The following is a 20854-nucleotide window of genomic DNA, read 5'->3' on the forward strand; positions in this document are numbered from 1 at the left end:
GGGGATGCCCCGAAGGAGATTACGGGGGGGAAGATGGTCCCCGGTGCCCCCCACCCTGTCCATGTCCCCATATTCACGTCCCTGTGTCCCCACTCTGTGCTACAGGCTGTCCCCTGTGGGACACGGGGCTGCTCGGGGGTCTTGTCCTTGCCCCACAGGGCCAACAACCCTCCGGGCACTGTGTCCCCATCATCCCCAATTGCCTACTGGGGACGAGGGCCACCACCACTGGGGAGGGACATGGGGCAGGAGAAGCCAGGTCCTGCCGTGGGGAAAATGGAACTGGGAGGGACTGGGAGGGACTGGGAGAGCCAGTGTCCAGGGGGGCTGTGTCCTGGGCTCGTGGCTGGAGGTACAAGAGCGTCCCTTGGGGACAGGGTGACATGAGGTCACCTCCCCCTCCAGGTCACAGTTGTGGTCCCCAAGGTGGGGGTGACAGACACAGGGGACTTCATAGGGGATCCCTGATAGGGTGTTGTGCGTGGGGTGTCACACCCGTCCCCACAGGACATCACGTGTGGGATGTCCCACACAGTCCCCAGGGGTGGGTCACGTTCTGGGAAACCCACGTCATACCTGGGGGGGTTGTGACACACTTGGGGCACAAAGTGTCCCCAAAGTGTCTCCAGAGGTCCCCAAAAGGGGTGGGACGCAGCGCCGGAACCCCCCGCCCCTGCCCAGACACAGGGTGATGGTCACAAAAGGCGAGGAAGGTCCCACCGAGATTTGAACTCGGATCGCTGGATTCAGAGTCCAGAGTGCTAACCATTACACCATGGGACCGGCCCGCCCGGCCAGCGCCGCCGCGCCCCACACGCCTCCACGCCGCCTCCGCCGCCCAAAAAAATATCAAATAAAAAAAGAGTCTGGCCGGGAGGTGGGGGGACAGCGGGGACCGCGCGGGGGAAGGGGGAAAGAGGCAGGAAAAAGAAACGGCCTTCGCCCGAACAGGGACTTGAACCCTGGACCCTCAGATTAAAAGTCTGATGCTCTGCCGACTGAGCTATCCGGGCTCCTGCCAGCAGCCGCCCGGCGCCTCCTCATGAGCTGCGCGGGCAGAAATCCCCCCCTCCCCGGGGTTAACGGGGAGAAAGAGCGAAAGGGCGGATCCTCGGGGCTAAACCCGTGTCTTTTTTAAAGGTTTTAAGGTGAAAAAGGTGTTGTTGAGGAAATAGCGGTGTGCGAACGTAAACCCCAGGCCGCAAAACGCGCAGCCGCGGGGCAGCGGTGGGCGGAGCTCCCTTATGAAGGCTCAGGGCGGACCTGAGTGAGAACCGCCCCCCAGTCGTTTCTCTCGCGCGGACCAATGGGAAGGCCGCCGGATCCCAGCGCGGCCAATCAGCGCCCAGCACCGGACGGCGACTCTGCCCTTGGGTGTGCGAGTGACGGGACTGAGGCACTGTCGCGCCGAGTGACCGAAATAGCTCTTTGAAAGCCTTAAAATTCTTTTTTTGCGGGAGAGGGGGAGCCAGCGGCTTGCCCTCAGCCTCACAGCAGACTTGTGCCGAGCTATTAATATGAAAAAAAAAAGCTTTAATACACAAAGAGGCTTTAAATTTCCATGTGTTCCTTGAAGAAACAAGCCGCACCTCCCGCCACCGCCTCCCAGCCCTACCCGACGCCCGCTCTCGCCAGCCTCCCTTTATAACATCCGTGCCGCTCGCTGATTGGCCACACCCCGCATGGAAATGAGGCAGCTCCAAACCTCGCGTTACTATTGGCCAGGAGGCAGTGCTGTTCTATTGGTCCTCAGGCCAGTGCGGTCACAGCCAATGAAAACGCGTCATTTCGCTCCCCAGCAGGGTATAAAAGGCCGGGCGAGGGGGAGGTGGTGCCATTCGCCGCTGCGGAGCAGGCGGGGATGTCGGGGCGTGGGAAGCAGGGCGGGAAGGCCCGTGCCAAGGCCAAGTCGCGCTCGTCCCGCGCCGGCCTCCAGTTCCCCGTGGGCCGTGTCCACCGGCTGCTCCGTAAAGGCAACTACGCCGAGCGGGTGGGCGCCGGCGCTCCCGTTTATTTGGCCGCTGTCATGGAGTATTTAACAGCCGAGATCCTGGAGCTGGCGGGAAACGCTGCCCGGGATAACAAGAAGACGCGGATCATCCCGCGGCACCTGCAGCTGGCAGTGCGCAACGATGAGGAGCTCAACAAGCTGCTGGGCGGCGTCACCATCGCGCAGGGCGGGGTCTTGCCCAACATCCAGGCTGTGCTGCTGCCCAAGAAGAGCGAGAGCCACAAGGCCAAGGGCAAGTGAGGCGGCGGGAGGAGGGGGGGAGCAGCTTCCAGATGGCCTTGAGGTTTTAATAATTTTTCTTTTTAATAAATGCAAAGGCTCTTTTCAGAGCCACCCATCGCTTCAGGAAAAGGGCTGGAGGAGCGGGGTGAGGGGGGGGGTTGGCGCTAATGAGCGTTAATGAATTATTCCTTTGCTCTTGATCCTCCCACGGGGGGAGCATCGAGGCTCGGAGGTAACGCACCATCGCCCCAAAACTCTATTAAACAGCCCCAAAAGCGGCAACGTGACAAGAAAAACACTGGAAAAGAAGATGGGGTTTGCCCCCCAAAGATGTGAAACGATGATTTTAATCGAGGGTCTGATGACGCCTTGAGCAAGGACGGCTGCCGAAATAAACCGCGTTAATTTGTATTAATAAAGGCGTCAGGGTGCGAAGTCGGAGCCGCGGTTCTCGGAGCTGCCGCCGCTTGTACTTATGCAAATGAAGGCTCCAGTCCGCGCTCACCCATTGGCTGAGAGCACGGCGCGGAGCGCCTCCGACCGTGCCGCTAAAGCGGCTCCAAATTTCGCGCGCTGATTGGTCCGTTACTGAATCGGCTCAGCCAATGGCTGCGCGCTGTTTGGATTCCCCCTCCCGCATCTCACTCAGCGACGCCGGTAGCCTGGGCGGGCGCTGGGGATAAATCTCGCTTCAGGGCGACCCGAAATGTGTGAAACAATATTCGTAACGACCCCAGAAAGAACGGGGCCCAGTTTGTCCCTTCAAGGCCATAACTGGTGCTTTTTATTCCCTGCCCTACGTGCAGGCAACGCTGGGGGTTAACGAGCCTGGCTGGGATTCCCCAGCTCACCCCCACACCAGCGCCCACACAAGAACTCACCTTGTCTAGGTAATAAATATTAAGGGTACAAAATAGGGTGGGGGCGTATCCCCCACCCCCACACAGAGCTGGTATTCAAGTACACGGTAAGGCGTTTTTTTATATTCAGCAATCTCAAGGGGTTTTTTCCACTTATTTCCTTCTAACAGTTCAGAAAAGCCTTATTTCTGCCCCCCAAAGAGACTAACAATGACACTTCTCAAAACAAGCTTTGTAAGCGATAAAATCCAAGGTAGAGCGCGACTCCCCCTACACCGTATCGGTGCGTTTCGCCACATAACACCCACGTCCAGGATCGGGCACCTTCGCTCTGGGTGTGCCACCCCTCCCACAGCCCCGCGCTCGTAATAGCTGCTACGGCCACGCCCAGAGCCTTTATAGAGAGGCAGTGCGGACCAGAGGGAAACCTGCGCTGCCGCTCCCTGAGCCCCCGCCCCGCCCCGCGATGACGTTCGCGTCCATCTGGACCAATCAGAGCGGAGCGGCGGTTTGAAGACCAAAGCGGCAGCATGAACAACCCCGACCCGGCGTGGCTGTGCGCAGCTTAAGGCGTAAATGCCGCCTGGAAACAGCGTTTTCTTGAAAAACAGTAAAAAAATCTGTATTCAGGACAGCTTTTAAAACGCCCAATATCTACCCCAACCCTCCCACAACCTCCCAAACCGCTACGACTCTCGGAAAGACAAAAAAAAGGACCATCTTAACAGCAACATCAGCTCTTTGGTGACCGAGTGGGTGGCTCTGAAAAGAGCCGTTGGGGTGAGTGGAGCCGGTTCCCGCCGCCGCGCCCGGGCGCCTTCACTTGGAGCTGGTGTACTTGGTGACGGCCTTGGTGCCCTCGGAGACGGCATGCTTGGCCAGCTCGCCGGGCAGCAGCAGGCGCACGGCCGTCTGGATCTCCCGCGAGGTGATGGTGGAGCGCTTGTTGTAGTGCGCCAGGCGAGACGCCTCCCCCGCGATCCGCTCGAAAATGTCGTTGACGAAGGAGTTCATGATGCCCATGGCCTTGGAGGAGATGCCGGTGTCGGGGTGGACCTGCTTCAGCACCTTGTACACGTAGATGGAATAACTCTCCTTGCGGCTGCGGCGCCGCTTCTTGTCGCCTTTTTTCTGCGTCTTTGTCACGGCTTTCTTGGAGCCCTTTTTAGGGGCGGGCGCCGATTTGGCCGGTTCTGGCATCGCACTGTCGCTGGAGTCGCCGCAACCGAATCACAGAGTGAAACCGCGGAGCGGGCGGCGCCCCTTTTATAGCACCGTTATGCAAATGAGGGATTCAACCGCTGCGCACTCCCATTGGATGAGACAGCGCGCTGCGCCCCTTGCGGAGAGACCCCGCGCATGCAAATATACCGGCTCCAAACCGCAAGCCGTGATTAGACGCTGGTCATTAGCCAATCAGATCATGCCGTTTAGATCCTGCCGAGCACAGCGTGGAGCGCCGGGGTGGAGCCGCGGAAGCCGCGCTGGTCCCTGTGCGAGCTCCGCGCCGCGCCGGAGGGGAGCGAAGGCGGCTCTGAGGGCTGCAATTGTCGGGAACCCCCCTCTGCGGCACCGTAGCGGGATTTCCCCGGGGGAGAAACCGGTATCGGACCCCCTCGGCCCCTTTTTTCCGACGGAGCCGCCGCTGCTCAGTGAGGGCCGGACGCGGGATTCCCCTCGCGGCCCCGCCCGCCCGCCCGCGGCGGCCAATCGACGGCGAGCGCGCGAAATTCAAACGGGCGCTGCGGGCCGTAAAGGGGCACAGGCAAAGAGAAGCGCTTCTAACGCTTCTAATCGCTCTTAATATTAATTAGTGCGGCATCCCTATTAGAGCAGGTCCCCCTCCACCAGGCGCAGAAAAATTTTACGCAGAATGGTACTATTTGGGGATTAATCCTTTTATTCCGGAGTCTCTGAAATGGTTCCTAGCGGGAGCATTGGTGGTTCAGTGGTAGAATTCTCGCCTGCCACGCGGGAGGCCCGGGTTCGATTCCCGGCCAATGCAGCGCTTCTTTTTCCTTATTCCACTTCAATTTTTCCCCCTTTCCCCCCGTCATTTCCAGCCGCGTTTCTCCTGGGAACAGTCAATGACGCGACGCGACGCGTCGCTCCCACCCAGAAAAATAAAACTCACGTTGAAAATAACTTTTATCGCCGTCCCTGGGTGGGCTCGAACCACCAACCTTTCGGTTAACAGCCGAACGCGCTAACCGATTGCGCCACAGAGACCCGCGGTGGCGGCCGCCCCCCCCCCCGCCCCTCGCCACCCCGGGAACCCCCCGGGATGCGCCGCCCGGTGTGGGGGGGGTCCCACATTTGCAAAAAAATGGGGGTCCCCAGTTTAGAAAACGGCGCTGCTGCGCTCCACAGCTCGCACGGCGCCCCCCTCCCCCCCAAATCCTGCCAAAACGGGTGGGGGCGCCTTGGAAAATTCGACGGTGGGGGCTCCGCGATAGAAGGGGGAGGTTTGAAATCTGCGGTGTGTCACGGAGCCCCTGGAGGAACTGGGGCGGAGGGGGCAGGGAGCACGCAGACGGGGTGCGGAACTGCGCGGGCTCACACACACACACTCCCCCCAAAAGTGCCGCGGGAGCCCCAAAAAATTATGAAAAATGACGGGCGGAAATTTTATACGGAAGGAGAAGAGCAAAACGTCAAGCGACCGACGAGGATGGGATTCGAACCCACGCGTGCAGAGCACAATGGATTAGCAGTCCATCGCCTTAACCACTCGGCCACCTCGTCCGCCGGGCGCGTCTCTCCGCCCCGCCGCCATGGGCCTCGCCGGGAGGGGGCGGAGCCTCCCGGGGGAGGCGGTGCCAAGGGCGGCGGTGGGCGCGGGGCGCGCGCAGGGGATGTAGCTCAGCGGTAGAGCGCATGCTTCGCATGTATGAGGCCCCGGGTTCAATCCCCGGCATCTCCAGCGGGGGCGGCCGCCTCCCCCTTTTCTTTCTTTGTTTTATGGAGCCGTTACAGCAGGGTCCTGGCGGGAGGGGAATAACGACTCGGCGCGGAAGGGGACTCCCCTTACCCCAATTGTTTTCCTCCTCCTCCCTCGGAAAACCCCATCGCGTCCCACCCTCCCCACGGGGCACCGCACCCAGTCTCCTCCCACGCCGAGCTGCGGGCGGGAATGTTTCCAAATCTGGTTTATCAGCGCAAATCAAAAGCCTGGTTCCCTAAGTAGCAGAGTGGCGCAGCGGAAGCGTGCTGGGCCCATAACCCAGAGGTCGATGGATCGAAACCATCCTCTGCTAGTCGTTTTTTCCTTCTTCACAATTTCCTATTCTTTTTATTCTCCCTGTTCACCAGTTCTGCATTTGCTTCATGTCCCCAGCGCCTCCTGCTAAGTATGAACCCCCCTCCTCCCCCAACTGTGTTTAACTGAATTACTCTCCTTCCTGAACATCACGTTTTCTTCTTTTTTTTTGTATTGAAGAGAAGTTGCTACAAGTACACTTGAAATTGCTCATGTACAGGGACCTGTAAAGTGGGACATTTAGTTTTAACGTTAACCATCACTTGTGTTTCACTAGCTTTTATTTTTCCCGTATTTTACTGCAATGTATGTAATTGTACTTTTTTTCCTAACTCCCCTCTCTAGTCATTACCCACTTGTAAGATGTTTTGAAACCTCTAACTCCTTGCCTAGTGAAGATAAGACAGACCCTGGACAGTCTGAAAAACTCCCCGAGTACATCCCTGATAGCGGGAACCTAAAAACCAAGTGTCTAAGAAGACGCCACTGTCAAGATAAGCGACTGGAAGCTGGTCTGAACTGCCCTCCTTGGAACAAACAGGAGCTGAAGGAGGGATGAGGTCACTCCATGACCAGAGATGGACACGAGAAACCTAAAGTTCAACCAACGGACAGTGTGAGGAAGACTCTGTGGACCGCTAAGGAGGGAGAAGACCCTCACTCTGTTTTTACTACACACGCTCAGACTATGTAAATGAATTCTGAGAACTCATTAGCATAAGACTGCCTTTTCCAGGGAATCTGATGAATATGTATGGTTTTGGTGCATATTAGTCAGTGTTTTGTTAGTAGGTGCAGCACTCGTGGTGAGCGATCCCCAGCGCTGCGAATAAAGAATCCCTGCTGAACAGTTGATACCGAAAAGGTGGTTGAAGAAAAACTCTCTAAGACTCAGAGTGTTAGAAAACAGGCATTCTTCACTGCAGCGCTGGGTGCACGGGGGATCTCTCTACCTATCGTGCACACCCAAGCCCGTGAATTTATGACTTAAATGCAGGTATCTTATACATATTCATGAGGTTTCACAGCACAAATTTATAACAAAAGTGTAATTAGTTCTAAAGATTTGTGTCAACAGTTTCTTCCGCCTTATCTGAAATGTGATGTGATGCGCACCCTTGGGTCGGGAGTCATCCTTCTGGTTCCCATGTTTGATATGTGATGCGCATCCTTGGCAGTCATCCTTTTGGGTCCCATGTCTGAAATGTGATGCGTATCCTTGGGTCGGGAGTCATCCTTTTGGGTCATAAATGTCCTCTATCTCCAGGTGCCGGGGGCCCAGACCCATTACATTGGGTCATAAAATGCCCGTTTATCTTCTGTCACCATGGTGCTACCTCCTCGGTCCTTGGGGCCTCTATCTTTGTTTATGTGTACTTGTTTCTTTGTTCTCACAGTTCAAAAATGCCTTGTTCCCACAGCTCAAAATGCCTTAGCTTAAACAGACAACTCTCAGGTCTACTATAGCTAACCATTCTTTAGTGATGTGCTTAATTTCTTAACATTTCTATATCACAGTCACACCGATTCTGACTGCAGAGTGAAGCTCTTTGTTGCAGTATAAACACCCAGCGCACGGGTGGCTGCCCGGACACCTTCACAAGGCCGATCCTGTTGGATGGAGCGTCCCGAGGGTCCCAGCGCAGCCCCCTGCTCGCAGCGGGAACATTTTGATCGAACAGCTCCTGGCTCCCACCGGAGGGATCCACGAGGGCGGGAAACGCGCGCGGTTTGGTGCCAAAACGCTGGGTTTAAACTCCAGCACCGCCGTCTGATTGGTGGGTGAGGGGAGCGTCGCGATTGGTCACATGGCGAAGGGGAGGTTGTGGTAGGCGGGGCTCCAGCGCGCTGCTTGCAGTTCCCCCTCAGGTACGCTAACGGCCTATATAAACGCCGGCGGAGGGGCGGGTGCGCTCAGTCTGCGGCGGGGAGCGGGGAGTGCGTGTTAGTGTGCGTGTGCGGTGGGAAGGGGCTGGGCCGCTCGCCTCCGCACAGCCGTTCCAGGACCCCTGCTCGTGTCAACCACAGTAAAAATACCCATTTAGCGTTATTTTAACAATAATTCCGTCAGCTTTACGGGGTCCATATCAATCCTTGAGCACAGGGAGCGTTACAAAGTTGGTGTAATGACTCACCCGCTCTACATCGAGGCGGTTGGGCCGTCCCGGAGCGGTGGGGATAAAATCAGCGGGGGGGGGGGGGAACTTCTGAACCTTTTTTTTTTTTTTGTCTTGGAAAAGAGAATCCACGCTCCGCGCGCAGCGCGGGGATGCGGATCCGGGGGGGTTGCGGGAGGTCCCGGGGAAAAGGTAAAAAAGGATTTTAACGAAAAGACGACGCCTCCCCGTCGGGGAATCGAACCCCGGTCTCCCGCGTGACAGGCGGGGATACTCACCACTATACTAACGAGGATGGGGCTGAGGCATCCCCTGGGCTGCCGGTCCCTGAACCCGCCCGCGGGTCTCGGCGCTTCCCCCTCCCAGCGCGGCCACCGCGTGGGAGAACCGGGGCTGCCGCGGACACGCGGGGGGCGGCGGGTCCCCGGGGGGTGCTGGGGGGGTGGGGGCGGGTCCGCCGGCGGCTGCCGCAGATGGAGCGTTAACGCGGGTCGCGCGAGAACGCGGCGCCGTGGCTTAGTTGGTTAAAGCGCCTGTCTAGTAAACAGGAGATCCTGGGTTCGAATCCCAGCGGTGCCTCCCCCCCTGTCGTGCTTTATCGCGATAGGAAAGCGTAAAGGTTTTTTTATTATTTCCCCCCTTTTTTTTTCACTAAAACCGGCTGCCCCCCCGCCTCCTGCCCGCGCATACCGAGAACGGAAGGAGGCGCCGTGGCCGAGGCGTAATGGGTGGATAAAAATTTAAAATGAAAATGAGGCGGGGGGGGGGGAAAAGTGTTTTCCCTGACCGGGAATCGAACCCGGGCCGCGGCGGTGAGAGCGCCGAATCCTAACCACTAGACCACCAGGGAGAGTTACGATTGCTTATCCTGCCGGCCGCCTTCTTCCCGCCAACGGGGGCGGATCCAAACACCGTGCAGCTATTGGCTGAGTGCGCTCAGCAGGAAAAACCAATCAGCGCGCGCGGTTTGGAGCCGCCTCAACGACGCGAGCGCGGCCCCCGCCGCCCCTCCCCGGGAGCCCCCCGGCCTCCTCCCGGGGCCGCAGCACCGCGCTGACCGCTCGAGCGCCATAAACACCCCCCCCGTTTCATCACTGGAGACAGACCCTCCTCCTCCCTTTAAGCTTCAGGCTCTTTATTGCTCCGAGCAGCCCAGGGAATCCCGGCCGAGCTGGGCTGCGCTGCGTTAGTGATTTGGGGTCAGGTTTGGGGATTTTGGGGATTATTCATCCCCACATTCTCGCGCTGAGCCCAGGAGGAGGCGCACCCCGAGTAGGGGCGACTTGGTGATCTGCAACGGAGACACAAAGCTGTAAACCGGCAGTTTTAATCCCTTTTTTGTGGGTATTTAAGCCCATTCGGGCGTCCCCGAGGTCACGCCAAGTGCCATCGAGCCAGGGGACGCGACACCCCGACACCAGCACCGGGAAGAGACGGGAATAACCCGGCTGTGGTGCGGGGAAAGGTGCGCAAACGGTGTGTGACACGCGTGACGGCGCGTGACGAGGACGGCGGGAGGGTGACATGCACAAGCGGAGCGACCGGTGCGTGACCGGTGCGCAAGCGGCGCGTTGACACGGGGGGATGCACCGCCGCGACGTGACACACACCAGTTCCCTCCCCGCTGTCAGCCCCACTACAACACCCCGTCGCAGAGGAATCCCGGTGCCGAGAGGGAGGTGAAATCGGGGTGAAATCAGAGGATCGAAGCACCGCAGTGATGCGGTGACAGCAGGCACGTGCTCCGGGGTCTCCGCAGCTCCCCAAAACCATCCGGCTTCGCGTGGTAACAAACCCCCATTGCGGCTGAGCCACGCCTGGATTAAGACCCAAAGCATCGCAGTTTCATCCCAAAGCGGAGGGCGGACGCTGTTGTCACCCGCTGGTGTGTGACGAGTCACTCAGGGCTCAGCCAAGCGCCGGCTTCCTCCACGGCGCGCGGCACGACAAGGAAAACCTCGCAAAGCCCTTGGGAGAGGAAATCCCGTAGGAAAGCCCTGCCCGGAGGGAGAGGGGGTTGGTGACACCCGTCATCCCCTGCACACGTCACCTGCCGGCGTCACCCGGCGTCACCCACCTGAGCTCGGCCTCGCCACCGATGGCAACAGGCGCCCGGAGTTTAGAGTCGAGGTTGTAGTAGGTGCCGTGGAGCTGCCGAACGGCCAACCAGTGCTTGCGGCGCAACGGCAACGCCACGAACCCCAGCGACACGTGCGAGGGGACGTTGAGGATGAACCCCAAGATTTGGCCCAGCGCCAAACGCTCCAGCGACCTGCCCAGGGGGTGGGGGAAGAGGGTGAGAAAGAGTTCAAAAAAATGGGGGGAAAGGCCAAAAAAAATAGCATGCGGGGGTGGCTCGGGATTGCAGGGTCGCACCGGCGTTTGTCCCACCAAACGGCCGCCAGCTCCAGGCTCTGCAGCGCGGCCATGATGACGTTGACGTCGTAGTTGCCGGTGCCCAAAAGGCTGCGGTGGGGGTTGAGGCGAGCGTCGGGGGCTAACCTAGACGGGTCAGGAAAAAAAAAAGGAGAAAATTAGCAAAAGAGGGTGAAAATAACCAAAAGGAAGGGCAGCCCCGAGGTGCCCACGCGCCTCTTGCAGATCTCGTCGGCGGCCTCCTGGGTGAAGCAGGGTCGCTGCAGGACGTTGTTGAGTGCGTGGAGGGCGCAGAGCTCCAGGCGCTGCCGCTCGTGGTAGAGGCCCCCCGGAGGGCCCCCCCCTTCTGCCGCTGAGGGGAGGGGGGACCCCGACATGGTCGTGGGGTTGGGGGGGACCCCGGCTGCCTGTTGCGGGGGGAGTGAAATTAAGTGGGTGGGGGATGGGGATCAGATCCCCCACCCCAAGATCTTCCAGCCACCCCCCTGCACCCCAAGATCCCCCCCAAACTCCCCCCAGATTTTCCAGCCACCCCCTGCACCCCAAAAGACCCTCTAGAGACACACACCCCTCGCCCTGCACCCACAGATGCCCCAGCCCCGCCCTGCATCCATCAGTCCCCCCAAAAACCCTCCAGACACACCCCCCACCCTCCTAGTCCCCCTCCTCCCCAAACCCCAGGCTCCCCAAGACACCACCCCCCCCAGGAACCCCTGAAACACCCGTCAGGCACCCCCTGTCCATCCAGCCCCCCCGGATACCCCAGTCACCCCCAAACAGGCCACCAGAGCCCCCCCAGGTCCTGCCCGTACCCCTCAGCCCAAAGATACCTCCAGACCCCCCCTGGGTCCTCCAAGACTCTGCATCCCAAAACAACTACCCCCCCACACCCCCAGATACCCCTCCACTCTCCACAGCCCCCCAGACCCTTCCTGCACCCCTCAGACACCCCCAGACCCTCCTGGGCCTCTCCAGACCCCCCCTCGCACCCTAAGACTCCCACACCCCTCTCGGACCCCCGAGACAGGCCCTGCCCCCCCCCCCCCAAAAGCAACCACCCTCCAGGGCCCCAAACAAGCCCCGCCCCCCCCGGGGCCCACCCAGGCCCCCCACAGCGCCCTCCAGGCCGCTCCGCCGCTCCTCCAGGCCCTTCCTGGGGGCAGCCAGGCCATGGTTCCGGGCCCCGCGGGCCCTCCAGGCCCTCCCCGGCGCTCCCCGCTCCCTCTCCGGTTCCCCCGAGCCCCCAGGACCTCCCCGGGCCCCCCGGTCCGGCCCAGCACACCCCGCGGTTCCTCCGGGACCGACGGCGGCCGCATCCCCCCACAGCCACCGCGCCAGCCGGAACTACAACTCCCGGCGTGCACCGCGGCTCCCGGCGTGCACCGCGGATGCGGCCCGGACCTTCTTCCCGGCGTGCCTTGCGCCGCACCAACCTCAACCCCCTCAGCCAGTCAAGCGGCCGCGGCCCTTCCTCCCGGCGTGCTTTGCGCCGCGTTCCCGCCGGCCTTCCTCCCGTCGTGCTTTGTGCCGCGCTACCGCTGCCTTTCCGCCCTTCGTGCTTTGCACCGAGGGCCCTCGGACCTTCCTCCCATCGTGCTTTGCGCCGAGCGCCCGCTGCCCTTCCTCCCGTCGTGCTTTGCGCCGCGCTCCCGCCAAGCGGCCGCCGACCTTCCTCCCGTCATGCCCCGCGCCCCCCTCCCGCCGCCATGACGAGGCGCAGCCGCCGATGTGCCGGTGTCGCCGCCTTTAATGTCCCCGCTCTGTCCTGGCTTGTCCCCCGCTCTGTCCCGTCTGGCGGCCTCAGCACAGCTGGACGCATCCGCCGTGTCCCGTGCAGGCTGGAGGGGACGGACAGAGTGACGGGGGGGCTCGAGGGGGGACACGGGGAGATCTGGGGGGGGACACAGGTGACAGGGGGAGACATGGCAGGATGGAGGACATGGGGGGGACACGGGGGGTGTGGGGGGACACTGGGGACATACGGTGGGACACAGGACATGGAATGGCACTGGGGATGTGGGGGGGTAAGAGGGGACGGGGGGGACGCAGAGGGACACGGGATGGGAGACACGGCTGTGGGGGACATGGGGGGACACCCCGGGCCGGGGAGGGGCGGTCCCCACCCCTCAGGCTGCTCCAGAAGACGTGGCGGGTGGCATCGCCGGTGACAGCGCCGCGCGCCGCCGGGTTGCGGCGGGTGCTGGTGACACGCAGGGCCCGTCCCTCGTCCCCCACACTCGTCACCTCCACCTCCACGATGTGCCAGTCGGGGACACTGCGGGGACACGGGGCGTGACAAGTGACACGGCTCATCCCTGCGCGTGCTGGGGGGTGACACGGGGGGGGTGGCCCGTCACCCACCTGGGATCGGCCACCAAACGGGCGCAGACGCCGTCGAAGCCGAGGCGGGGGGCGGCCACGGCAGCGGCCGCCATGGTGTTGACATTGTTGGGGGCGAGGGGACAGAGGGGACGCAGGGGACCCTCGTAGAGCACCGCCCGCCCCCCCGCCGCCACCCGCTGCCCGCCAGCCGCTCCTGCAGCCACCCCTCCAGGCGGAAGCTCTGCGGGGCCTTCGTCATCGTCACCTTCAGCGCCTGGGGGCGGGGGGACACCGTCACCGACACCCCTGGCGCCGTCCCCAAACCCCAGCGTGGTCCCCAACCGTGGGCACTGTCCCCAAACCCCGACGTGGTCCCCAAGGCCGAGCGCTGTCCCCAACCTCCTGATGTCGTCCCCAACCTCAGACACTGTCCCCAAACCCCAATGTTGTCCCCAACCTCGGTGTGGCCCCCAAACCAGACAGTGGCCCTGACCCCTTGGTGTCCCCCTTTTTGGTGTCCCCAACCCCATATTGTCCCACCCCATGATGTCCCCAACCCCACAGTGTCCCCAAACCCCCTGATGTGTCCCCGTGGAGCCTCACAGCCAGCGTCCCAGCCTCGTCCATGCGCCGAATGTCCTCGCAGCCCACAGGGCCCCCCGGGGACGTAGAGCGTGTGTCCCCCCCCGCGCCGCCGCCCCTCGCAGCCGCCGCTCCGTCTCGGGGTCAGCCAGCGCCGTGGGGGACCCCAGCTGGGGACAGTGGCTCAGGCCACCGCGTCCCCCATGGACCCACCGTCCTCGATGTCCCCTCTGTCCCAGCCCCGGTGTCCCCACAGCCCCGATGTCCCCACCCTACTGTCCCTGCTGTCCCCACTGTTCTGCCCCCACCATCCTGTCCCCAACCTCCCCACTGTCCCATGTCCCCACCACCCCATCCCCCCTGTCCCCAACCTCCCCATTGTCCCCAATGTCCCCACCATCCTGTCCCCAACTGTCCCCAACCTCCTGGCTGTCCCCGATGCCCCCCCATCCCCACTGTCCCCAACCTCCCCACTGTCCCCATGTCCCCACCATCCCATCATCGCTGTCCCCAACCTCCCTCGTCCCCCCGTCCCCGCTGTCCCCAGCCCGTGTCCCCACCATGAAGTCAGCGTGGGCCAGGATGTCCTCGCCGTGCTCCCGGGCCACGCAGGGATGGGCCACCTCCACCACCAGGTCCACCTCCCTGGGGACACGGGGTGACACCGGGGCGTGGGGGGGACCCCGGGGACACGGGGGTCTGGGAAGGTGACAGGGGATGGCATGCAGGAGAGGGAATGGGGGGTGACATGGGGGGTGACAGGGCGATCCTGGGGTGACATGAGGGTGGCAAAGGGTCCTGGGGGTGACACGGGGGTGGCAGGAGATGCTGGGGTTGACGCTGGGGGCCCAGGGTGACCTGGGGGTGACGTGGGGGTCTCGGGGGTGATGGGGGGGGTACATGTGACACAAGGCTCCAAGGGATGGTGGAGGTGACATGGGGGGGGCGTGAGGGGACGGGGTTGGGGCCAAGGGGGTGTCACTGTCACTCACGTCTGGGGGAGCAGGCGCAGGTCCAGCAGGCGCAGGGGGGGGGGCAGCGCCTCCAGCCGCCCCCCGTCCCGCGCCCAGACAAAGGCCAGAGCCAGGCCCAGGGGGGGGCCCTGAGCCAGCAGCTGCCCCGCCAGGAACTGCCCTGGGGGGACACGCTGCCCTGTCACCCCTGTCACCCCCCCCCGCCCACCAGGAACTGCCCTGTCACCCCCCCCATCCCCACAACTTCCAATCCCCCCCCATTCCCCCCCAGGGTCCTCCCAGTTGCCCCCATAGTCCCCAATTACCCCCCGTTACCCCCAATCACCCCAGTTATTCCCAGTTGCCCCAACGAACCCCCCAAATTGCCCCCACAGCCCCCCCTCCCCCCCTCAATTACCTCCCAGGTCCCCCCCATTTGCCCTCTCGCCCCCCACTACCCCCAATTGCTCCCCGAGCCCCCAACTGCCCCGCAACCCCCCAATTAACCCCCTAATTGCCTCCCATTACCCCCACACCCCCTCAATTGCCTCATTTACCCCAATTCCCCTAATTACCCCTTAATTGCCCCCATAGCCCCCCCCTTACCTCTCCAATTACCCCCATTGCCCCGTTACCCCAAATTACCCCTCGATTACCCCCATAACTCCCATTTCCCCCCCAAACCACCAGTTGCCCCCCCCTCCAGCTCCCCGTTACCCCCCAATTGCCCCCAAAGCCCCCCCCAGCCCTCAGTTCCCCCCACCTCCCCCTCCCAGTCGCTCCCAGTGTCCCCAGTACCCAACCGGCCGTAGCCCAGGATCCCCACGCGGCGACACCGCGGGGCCTCGGCCATGGCCTGGGGGGGGTCAGGGGGCGCTGAGGGCTGCCCCACACTCTGCCCCCCCCGTGCCCCATAACTGCCCCTTCAGCCCCCCAACTGCCCCCCCGCCCCCTAAACTACCACCCCACCCCCTGATTTCCCCCTCTCACCCCTAATTGCCCCCCCTTCCCCCCAACTGCCCCCCTTAGCCCCATAATTGCCCCCCCCGGGGCCTATAACCACCCCCCACCTCCCCAACTGCTCCCCCACCCCCCCAACAGCCCCTCCCTCCCCCCAATCCCCCCCACCCCCAAACTACCCTCCCCCCTCCCAACTGCCCCCCCCCAACTCCCCCCTAATTACCCCCCACCATGTAATTGCCCCCTAATTTCTATGTCCCCCCCCAGCCCCACCTACCCCTCGTCCCGCCGGCCCGGCCTTTGCCCCCCCCTCCCCCCCCCGGGGCTGGTTAATGCTCAACCCGGGGCCCTTCGGGGGGGGGAGGGGGGGGGGAGGGGCCCTGACGCTTGGGGACATTGGGGAGGGGGAGGAGGGTCCCGACGCCTGGTCCCTTTTTTGGGGGGGGGGCGGGGGGGGGGGCCTCACCGGCCGCCCGGGTCCCATCACCAGGCGCCGTTGCCATGGCGACAGCTCCGCAGCGCGCTCCCCCCCCGCCGTTGCCATGGCGACCGCTCTGCAGCACCGTTGCCCCGGCAACCGGGGCGGGGAGGCTCCCCCCCCTTCCCCCCCCCCCCTGCCTTGTGCAGTGTTGCCATGGCGACCGCCGCAGTCCCCCCCCCATCCCCACCCCCCGCGCAGTGTTGCCGTGGCTACCGGCCCGTTGCCATGGCGACCAGCATCCGCAGGCCGGGGGGGGGGGGGGGGGGGGGCGGTATCCCCCACCCCCCATCTCATCACAACGGGGGGGACCCGGGCGTCCAGGCCCCGCCCCCCAGCACCCCCGGTTGCCACGGCAACGGCGGGACCACACCCCACCCCCCTGGCGTGTCCTTAGCGTGTGCTTGGCGTGTCCTTAGCGTGTGCAGCCCGTGCCCCAGCCCCAACACACGCCACGCACACGCCACGCACTGAGCACTAGCGCCAAGGACACGCCAAAAACACACCGGGCACACGCCGAACACACGCCAAGGACACGCCAGGCCCACGCCCCACACAACCCAAACACACGTCGAGGCCACACCAAAAGCACGCTAAGAACACACCAAGCACATGTCAAGGGCCCGCTGCACACACACGCCAAGCACACGCCAAACCCCCATCAAGAACACGCCAAGAACACGCCGAGCACACCCCAAACACACACCACGCACACGCCAAGCTCATGCCAAGCGCAGCCCACGCAAGGACACCCCGAGCTCACGCCAAGCACACACCAAGCACACGCCAAGCACACACCAAGCACACGCCAAGCACACGCCAAGCACACACCAAGCACACGCCAAGCACACACCAAGCACACGCCAAACACACGCCAAGCACACGCCAAGCACACGCCAAGCCCCCCCGCAGCAGAGAGGCGCCGGCGGCGGTTGGAAACACCGTGATGGATTTTATTAAAATAGGAAAGTGTCGGCCGCGGCGAATTAAAAAATCCCCCCACGGGCCTAGAAAAGCCCCCGGGGCCCCCCCAGCCCCCCCCGGGGCCTCCCCCCCACCCCTGCCCTGGGGGGGGAGGGGCTGGGGCGGGGGAGGGGCGGCGGGGGGGCCGCAAGCAAGCGAGAGCGCGGGGGGGGGGGGCGGGGGGGGATGGGGGGCATCGCACGAGGCCCCGTGTTGCACCAGTCTGTCGCACGGGGGGGGGGGACGGACCCTCCCCGCATGTCGCACGAGGCCGCCGCGTCGTGTCTCTCGCACGTGGGACTCCGGGGCGGGGGCGGGGGGGGGGTCGCGGGGTGGGGGGTGGGGGTTGCAGCTGCGCGGCCGTCGCACGAGGCCCCGTGTTGCACGAGGCCGCCGTCGCCCGGCCCCTCCCGTCTGCGTCTCTTGCACGTCCTCCGCGGGGGACGCTCGTGGAGGGGGCACGAGGCCGCGCGTTGCACGAGGCCAGGCCTTGCACGAGGATCCGTGCCGCCCAGGGCCGTGCTTTGCACGGGGGGGGGCGGGCGGGCGGGGGGCGGGGGGGGGGGATTGTATTGCGTAAGGTTGTGCGTCGCACAAGGCCGCCGTTGCACAAACCCCGTGTGTTGCACGAGGACTCCAGAGCACAAGGCTGCGTGTCGCACAACAGCGTGTGCGGCACAGCCCCGCACGGCGCACCAGTCCTTCCTTGCACAAGATTGTGCATCGCACGACACCGTGCATCGCACGAGTCCTTCATCACACGACCCCGTGCATCGCACGAGTCCCTCTCTGCAAAAGGCCGTGAGTCACCACAACCGTGCGTCGCACAAGTCCCTCATGGCACGAGACCGTGCGTTGCACAAGTCCTTCATCGCCCAAGTCCTTCTTTGCAAAAGGCCGCGTGTCGCACGCCCCCGTGCATCGCACAAGTCTGTCACTGCACAACGTTGTGCGTCACACAACCCCGTGCATTGCACAAGTCCTTGCTGCAGAACACAGTGCTCTGCGGGCCCCCGTACGTCGCACGAGCTCCTCGTTGCACGAGGTTGTGCATCGCATCTCCCCGTGCATGGCACGAGTCCCTCGCTGCAAGAGGCCGTGCATCGCACGCCCCCGTGCGTCACACAAGTCCTTGTGGCACAGCACCGTGCTTTGCACGGCCCCGTGCATCGCACGAGTTCCTTGTCGCACAACACTGGTGCATCGCACCAGCACTTCACTGCAAACCCTGCATCACAAAAATCCTTCATTGCAAACTGCCGTGCAACACACGGCTCCGTGCATCGCACGAGTCCTTCATTGCACAACACTGGTGCATTGCACCAGGACTTCACTGCAAACTGCGCATCGCAAAAATCCTTCACTGCAAACTGCCGTGCAACGCACGAGTCCCTGTGGCAGAGCACTGTGCCTCACACCCCCCCGTGCATCGCACGAGTTCTTTGTCGCACAACACTGGTGCATCGCACCAGCACTTTGTTGCAAAAAATCGTACGAACCGCTCGCTGCAAACCGCCGTGCAGCGCACGGGCCTTTGTCGCACAGCCCCGTGCTTTGCACGAGCCCTTCATTGCTTCGCACAGCCCCCGTGCGCCGCACAAGTCCGTGGTCGCGCACTCCCCGTGCTCCGCCTGCCCCCGTGCGTCGCACGAGTCCTTCGCCGCACGTCCCCGCGCGTCGCACAAGTCCACGGTCGCGCTCCCCCGTGCGTCGCACGAGTCCTCGGCCGCACGCCGGGTCCGTCGCCCCGCGCCCAGCCCCCCGCGCCGCCCCCGCCCTCCCCCCCGCCCCCCGCGCCGGCCCCCCCGGCCCCTCCCCGGGTCAGATCTGGGTCTCCTGCACGTTCTCCTTGGAGGGGCTCTTGAAGAGCAGCGGTTCGTGCACCGAGTTGAGCAGCGGGTTCTTGCCGCAGCCCAGCGCCGCCCCGCTGTTGCCGTAGTGGGCGGCGAAGGCCGCGTAGCGGTCGAGGTGGTCGCGCTCCAGCGCCGGCAGGGCCAGGCGGTTGTCCCCCCCCCCCGCCGCCGCCGCCGCCCGCCCCCCCGCCGCCGCCGCCGCCGCCGCCGCCGCCCGCCAGCTCGTCCTCCACGTTGACGATCTCGACGGCGCGCGCGGGGCCGCCGCGGTGCTTGTGGCGCTGGTGCTGCTTGCGCAGCTTGTAGAAGGCCACCAGCATGACGGCCGCCATGAAGGTGATGGCCACGAAGCAGCCGATGATGATCTTGGTGGTCTTCAGGACGTCGTCCAGATCCTGCAGCCCCCGCCCGCCCCGGCCGCCGCCGCCGTGATGGGGACGGTGAAGGGTTTCACCGGTCGCGCGCGTGGCCGGCGCCGCCGTGGAGCCGCCGGCGGTTTCCCAGCCGGCTGTGGGCGCCGGGGCGGTTTGCGGGGCCGGTTCCTCGCCGCCGGCGTCGGTGGTTTCCACCGTGACGGTGGTGAAATAGGTGTAACCGGTGGCGGCGGCGGCGGCGGCGGCGGCGGCGGCGGCATCGGCGGCCGAGACGTTGAGCGTGGCGGAGGCGGTGGTGTTGCCGGCGGCGTTGGTGACCATGCAGGTGTACTGCCCGTGTCCTGCACGGTGACGTTGGTGAAGTTGAGCGTGCCGTCGTGCAGGACCGAGATCCGCACCCGGTACGAGCCGTGCGTCATCAGCGTCCCGTTGGGCGTCAGCCAGTTGACCGAGGTCATGGCGGTGCCGGTGCGGCACTTGAGTTCAGCCGCCATCCCCTCGGTGACGTTGAGGTCGGCGGGGGGCTCCACGATGACGGGGGCGTAGCAGGTGAAGTGTCCCGGCTCCAGCTCGCCCAGGTAGCGGCCGCGCAGCGCCGGCGGCGCGTGGCAGCGCGCGCAGCAGCTGGTGTTGCTGGGCACCGTCTCCCGCAGCCACCAGCTCAGCCAGAGCACGTCGCAGTCGCAGCGCCAGGGGTTGTGGTGCAGGTGGACCCGCTCCAGGCGGTGCAGGGGGGCGAAGAGGTCGTGGGAGCAGCGAGGCCAGCTCGTTGTGGGCCAGGTTGAGCTCCTCCAGGGCCTTCAGGTCGTCGAAGGCGTTGCGCTCCACCGCCGCCACGCGCGCGTGCATCAGCCAGAGCTTCCGCAGGCTGCCCAGCCCCTGGAAGGAGCCGGGGCGCACGCGGCCCAGGCGGTTGCCCGAGAGCTCCAGCTCCTCCAGGCGCACCAGGGCCGTCAGGTTGGGGATCTCCTTCAGGTTGCACATCCCCAAGTTCAGGTAGCGGAGGTTGACCAGCCCCTCGAAGGCGGCCTCCGAGATGTACTCGAGGCGCTTGAGCTCGCCCAGGTCGAGGCGGCGCAGGGAGGGGACGCGGTTGAAGGCGTAGGACGGGATGCTCTCGATGGGGTTGTTGCGCAGCCAGAGCTCGCGCAGCTTGGAGAGGTACTCGAAGGCCTGGGTGGGGACGGTGGTCAGGCGGTTGTCCGAAGAGCTCCAGGGTGTTGAGGTTGGGGAGCCCGTTGAAGGCGCCCACCTCCACCTTCCGCACCAGGTTGCGGCTCAGCTGCAAGATCTCCAGGTGCCGCAGGTGCTTGAAGGTGTCGGTGCGGATCACCTGGATGTGGTTCTCCTGCAGGTTCAGGTACCGCGTGTTGACCGAGATGCTGGCCGGCACCTCCAGCAGCTCCCGCCGGGTGCAGATCACCCGGCTCGCCTGGTTGCTGCAGGAGCAGGCGGCCGGGCAGGAGGTGGGAGCCGCCGCCGGCGCCGCCGGGGCCAAGAGCAGCAGCAGCAGCAGCAGCAGCA

General features: G+C 63.9%; 5 protein-coding genes and 10 non-coding genes across 20 annotated transcripts; 5 read left to right on the top strand and 10 right to left on the bottom strand.

The window, feature by feature from the left end:
- Window positions 1-711: 711 nt before the first annotated feature.
- Window positions 712-783, bottom strand: TRNAQ-CUG (transfer RNA glutamine (anticodon CUG)). The gene has a single exon. It is a non-coding gene; the product is annotated as a tRNA-Gln (tRNA).
- A 157-nt stretch (window positions 784-940) lies between these two features.
- TRNAK-UUU (transfer RNA lysine (anticodon UUU)) lies at window positions 941-1013 on the bottom strand. The gene has a single exon. It is a non-coding gene; the product is annotated as a tRNA-Lys (tRNA).
- A 734-nt stretch (window positions 1014-1747) lies between these two features.
- On the top strand, window positions 1748-2659 carry LOC141917208 (histone H2A type 2-C-like). The gene has a single exon (XM_074810310.1). It carries the CDS (start codon window positions 1862-1864, stop codon window positions 2249-2251), a length of 390 nt encoding a protein of 129 aa, XP_074666411.1. The 5' UTR covers window positions 1748-1861; the 3' UTR covers window positions 2252-2659.
- Window positions 2660-3816: 1157 nt separating this feature from the next.
- Window positions 3817-4396, bottom strand: LOC141917209 (histone H2B 5-like). Its single transcript, XM_074810311.1, has one exon. It carries the CDS (start codon window positions 4291-4293, stop codon window positions 3913-3915), a length of 381 nt encoding a protein of 126 aa, XP_074666412.1. The 5' UTR covers window positions 4294-4396; the 3' UTR covers window positions 3817-3912.
- Window positions 4397-5027: 631 nt separating this feature from the next.
- TRNAG-GCC (transfer RNA glycine (anticodon GCC)) lies at window positions 5028-5098 on the top strand. Its single transcript has one exon. It is a non-coding gene; the product is annotated as a tRNA-Gly (tRNA).
- A 150-nt stretch (window positions 5099-5248) lies between these two features.
- TRNAN-GUU (transfer RNA asparagine (anticodon GUU)) lies at window positions 5249-5322 on the bottom strand. The gene has a single exon. It is a non-coding gene; the product is annotated as a tRNA-Asn (tRNA).
- Window positions 5323-5756: 434 nt separating this feature from the next.
- Window positions 5757-5838, bottom strand: TRNAS-GCU (transfer RNA serine (anticodon GCU)). Its single transcript has one exon. It is a non-coding gene; the product is annotated as a tRNA-Ser (tRNA).
- A 106-nt stretch (window positions 5839-5944) lies between these two features.
- On the top strand, window positions 5945-6016 carry TRNAA-CGC (transfer RNA alanine (anticodon CGC)). The gene has a single exon. It is a non-coding gene; the product is annotated as a tRNA-Ala (tRNA).
- A 262-nt stretch (window positions 6017-6278) lies between these two features.
- On the top strand, window positions 6279-6350 carry TRNAM-CAU (transfer RNA methionine (anticodon CAU)). Its single transcript has one exon. It is a non-coding gene; the product is annotated as a tRNA-Met (tRNA).
- Window positions 6351-8692: 2342 nt separating this feature from the next.
- TRNAD-GUC (transfer RNA aspartic acid (anticodon GUC)) lies at window positions 8693-8764 on the bottom strand. Its single transcript has one exon. It is a non-coding gene; the product is annotated as a tRNA-Asp (tRNA).
- Window positions 8765-8974: 210 nt separating this feature from the next.
- On the top strand, window positions 8975-9048 carry TRNAT-AGU (transfer RNA threonine (anticodon AGU)). The gene has a single exon. It is a non-coding gene; the product is annotated as a tRNA-Thr (tRNA).
- A 199-nt stretch (window positions 9049-9247) lies between these two features.
- TRNAE-CUC (transfer RNA glutamic acid (anticodon CUC)) lies at window positions 9248-9319 on the bottom strand. The gene has a single exon. It is a non-coding gene; the product is annotated as a tRNA-Glu (tRNA).
- Window positions 9320-9780: 461 nt separating this feature from the next.
- On the bottom strand, window positions 9781-12299 carry JOSD2 (Josephin domain containing 2). Of its 6 annotated transcripts, none has more exons than XM_074810305.1 (5): window positions 12279-12299; window positions 11062-11252; window positions 10846-10971; window positions 10547-10741; window positions 9781-10286 (listed from the first exon to the last, which is right to left on the bottom strand). In XM_074810305.1, exons 2-5 carry the CDS (start codon window positions 11220-11222, stop codon window positions 10166-10168), a joined length of 603 nt encoding a protein of 200 aa, XP_074666406.1. In that variant the 5' UTR covers window positions 11223-11252; window positions 12279-12299; the 3' UTR covers window positions 9781-10165. The 6 variants fall into 6 exon arrangements, with proteins under 6 accessions (XP_074666406.1, XP_074666404.1, XP_074666402.1 ...); XM_074810303.1 differs by lacking the exon at window positions 12279-12299 and adding an exon at window positions 12126-12192; XM_074810301.1 differs by lacking the exon at window positions 12279-12299 and adding an exon at window positions 12096-12192.
- Window positions 12300-12574: 275 nt separating this feature from the next.
- On the bottom strand, window positions 12575-15954 carry ASPDH (aspartate dehydrogenase domain containing). Its single transcript, XM_074810292.1, is given in 10 exon segments — window positions 12575-12683; window positions 12969-13120; window positions 13207-13367; window positions 13370-13441; window positions 13771-13814; window positions 13817-13919; window positions 14310-14394; window positions 14742-14883; window positions 15501-15558; window positions 15940-15954. Coding segments are annotated over 9 exon segments (852 nt in total). The 5' UTR covers window positions 15556-15558; window positions 15940-15954; the 3' UTR covers window positions 12575-12645.
- Window positions 15955-18790: 2836 nt separating this feature from the next.
- Window positions 18791-20852, bottom strand: LRRC4B (leucine rich repeat containing 4B; the record flags this gene model as incomplete). The annotated part of the gene is given in 5 exon segments (XM_074810321.1): window positions 18791-19170; window positions 19172-19668; window positions 19671-20082; window positions 20084-20533; window positions 20535-20852. Coding segments are annotated over 5 exon segments (1923 nt in total), but the record flags the coding sequence as incomplete, so codon positions are not given.
- Window positions 20853-20854: the final 2 nt, after the last annotated feature.

Source organism: Strix aluco, chromosome 35 (genome assembly GCF_031877795.1).
Source record: "Strix aluco isolate bStrAlu1 chromosome 35, bStrAlu1.hap1, whole genome shotgun sequence".
NCBI lineage: Eukaryota > Metazoa > Chordata > Aves > Strigiformes > Strigidae > Strix > Strix aluco.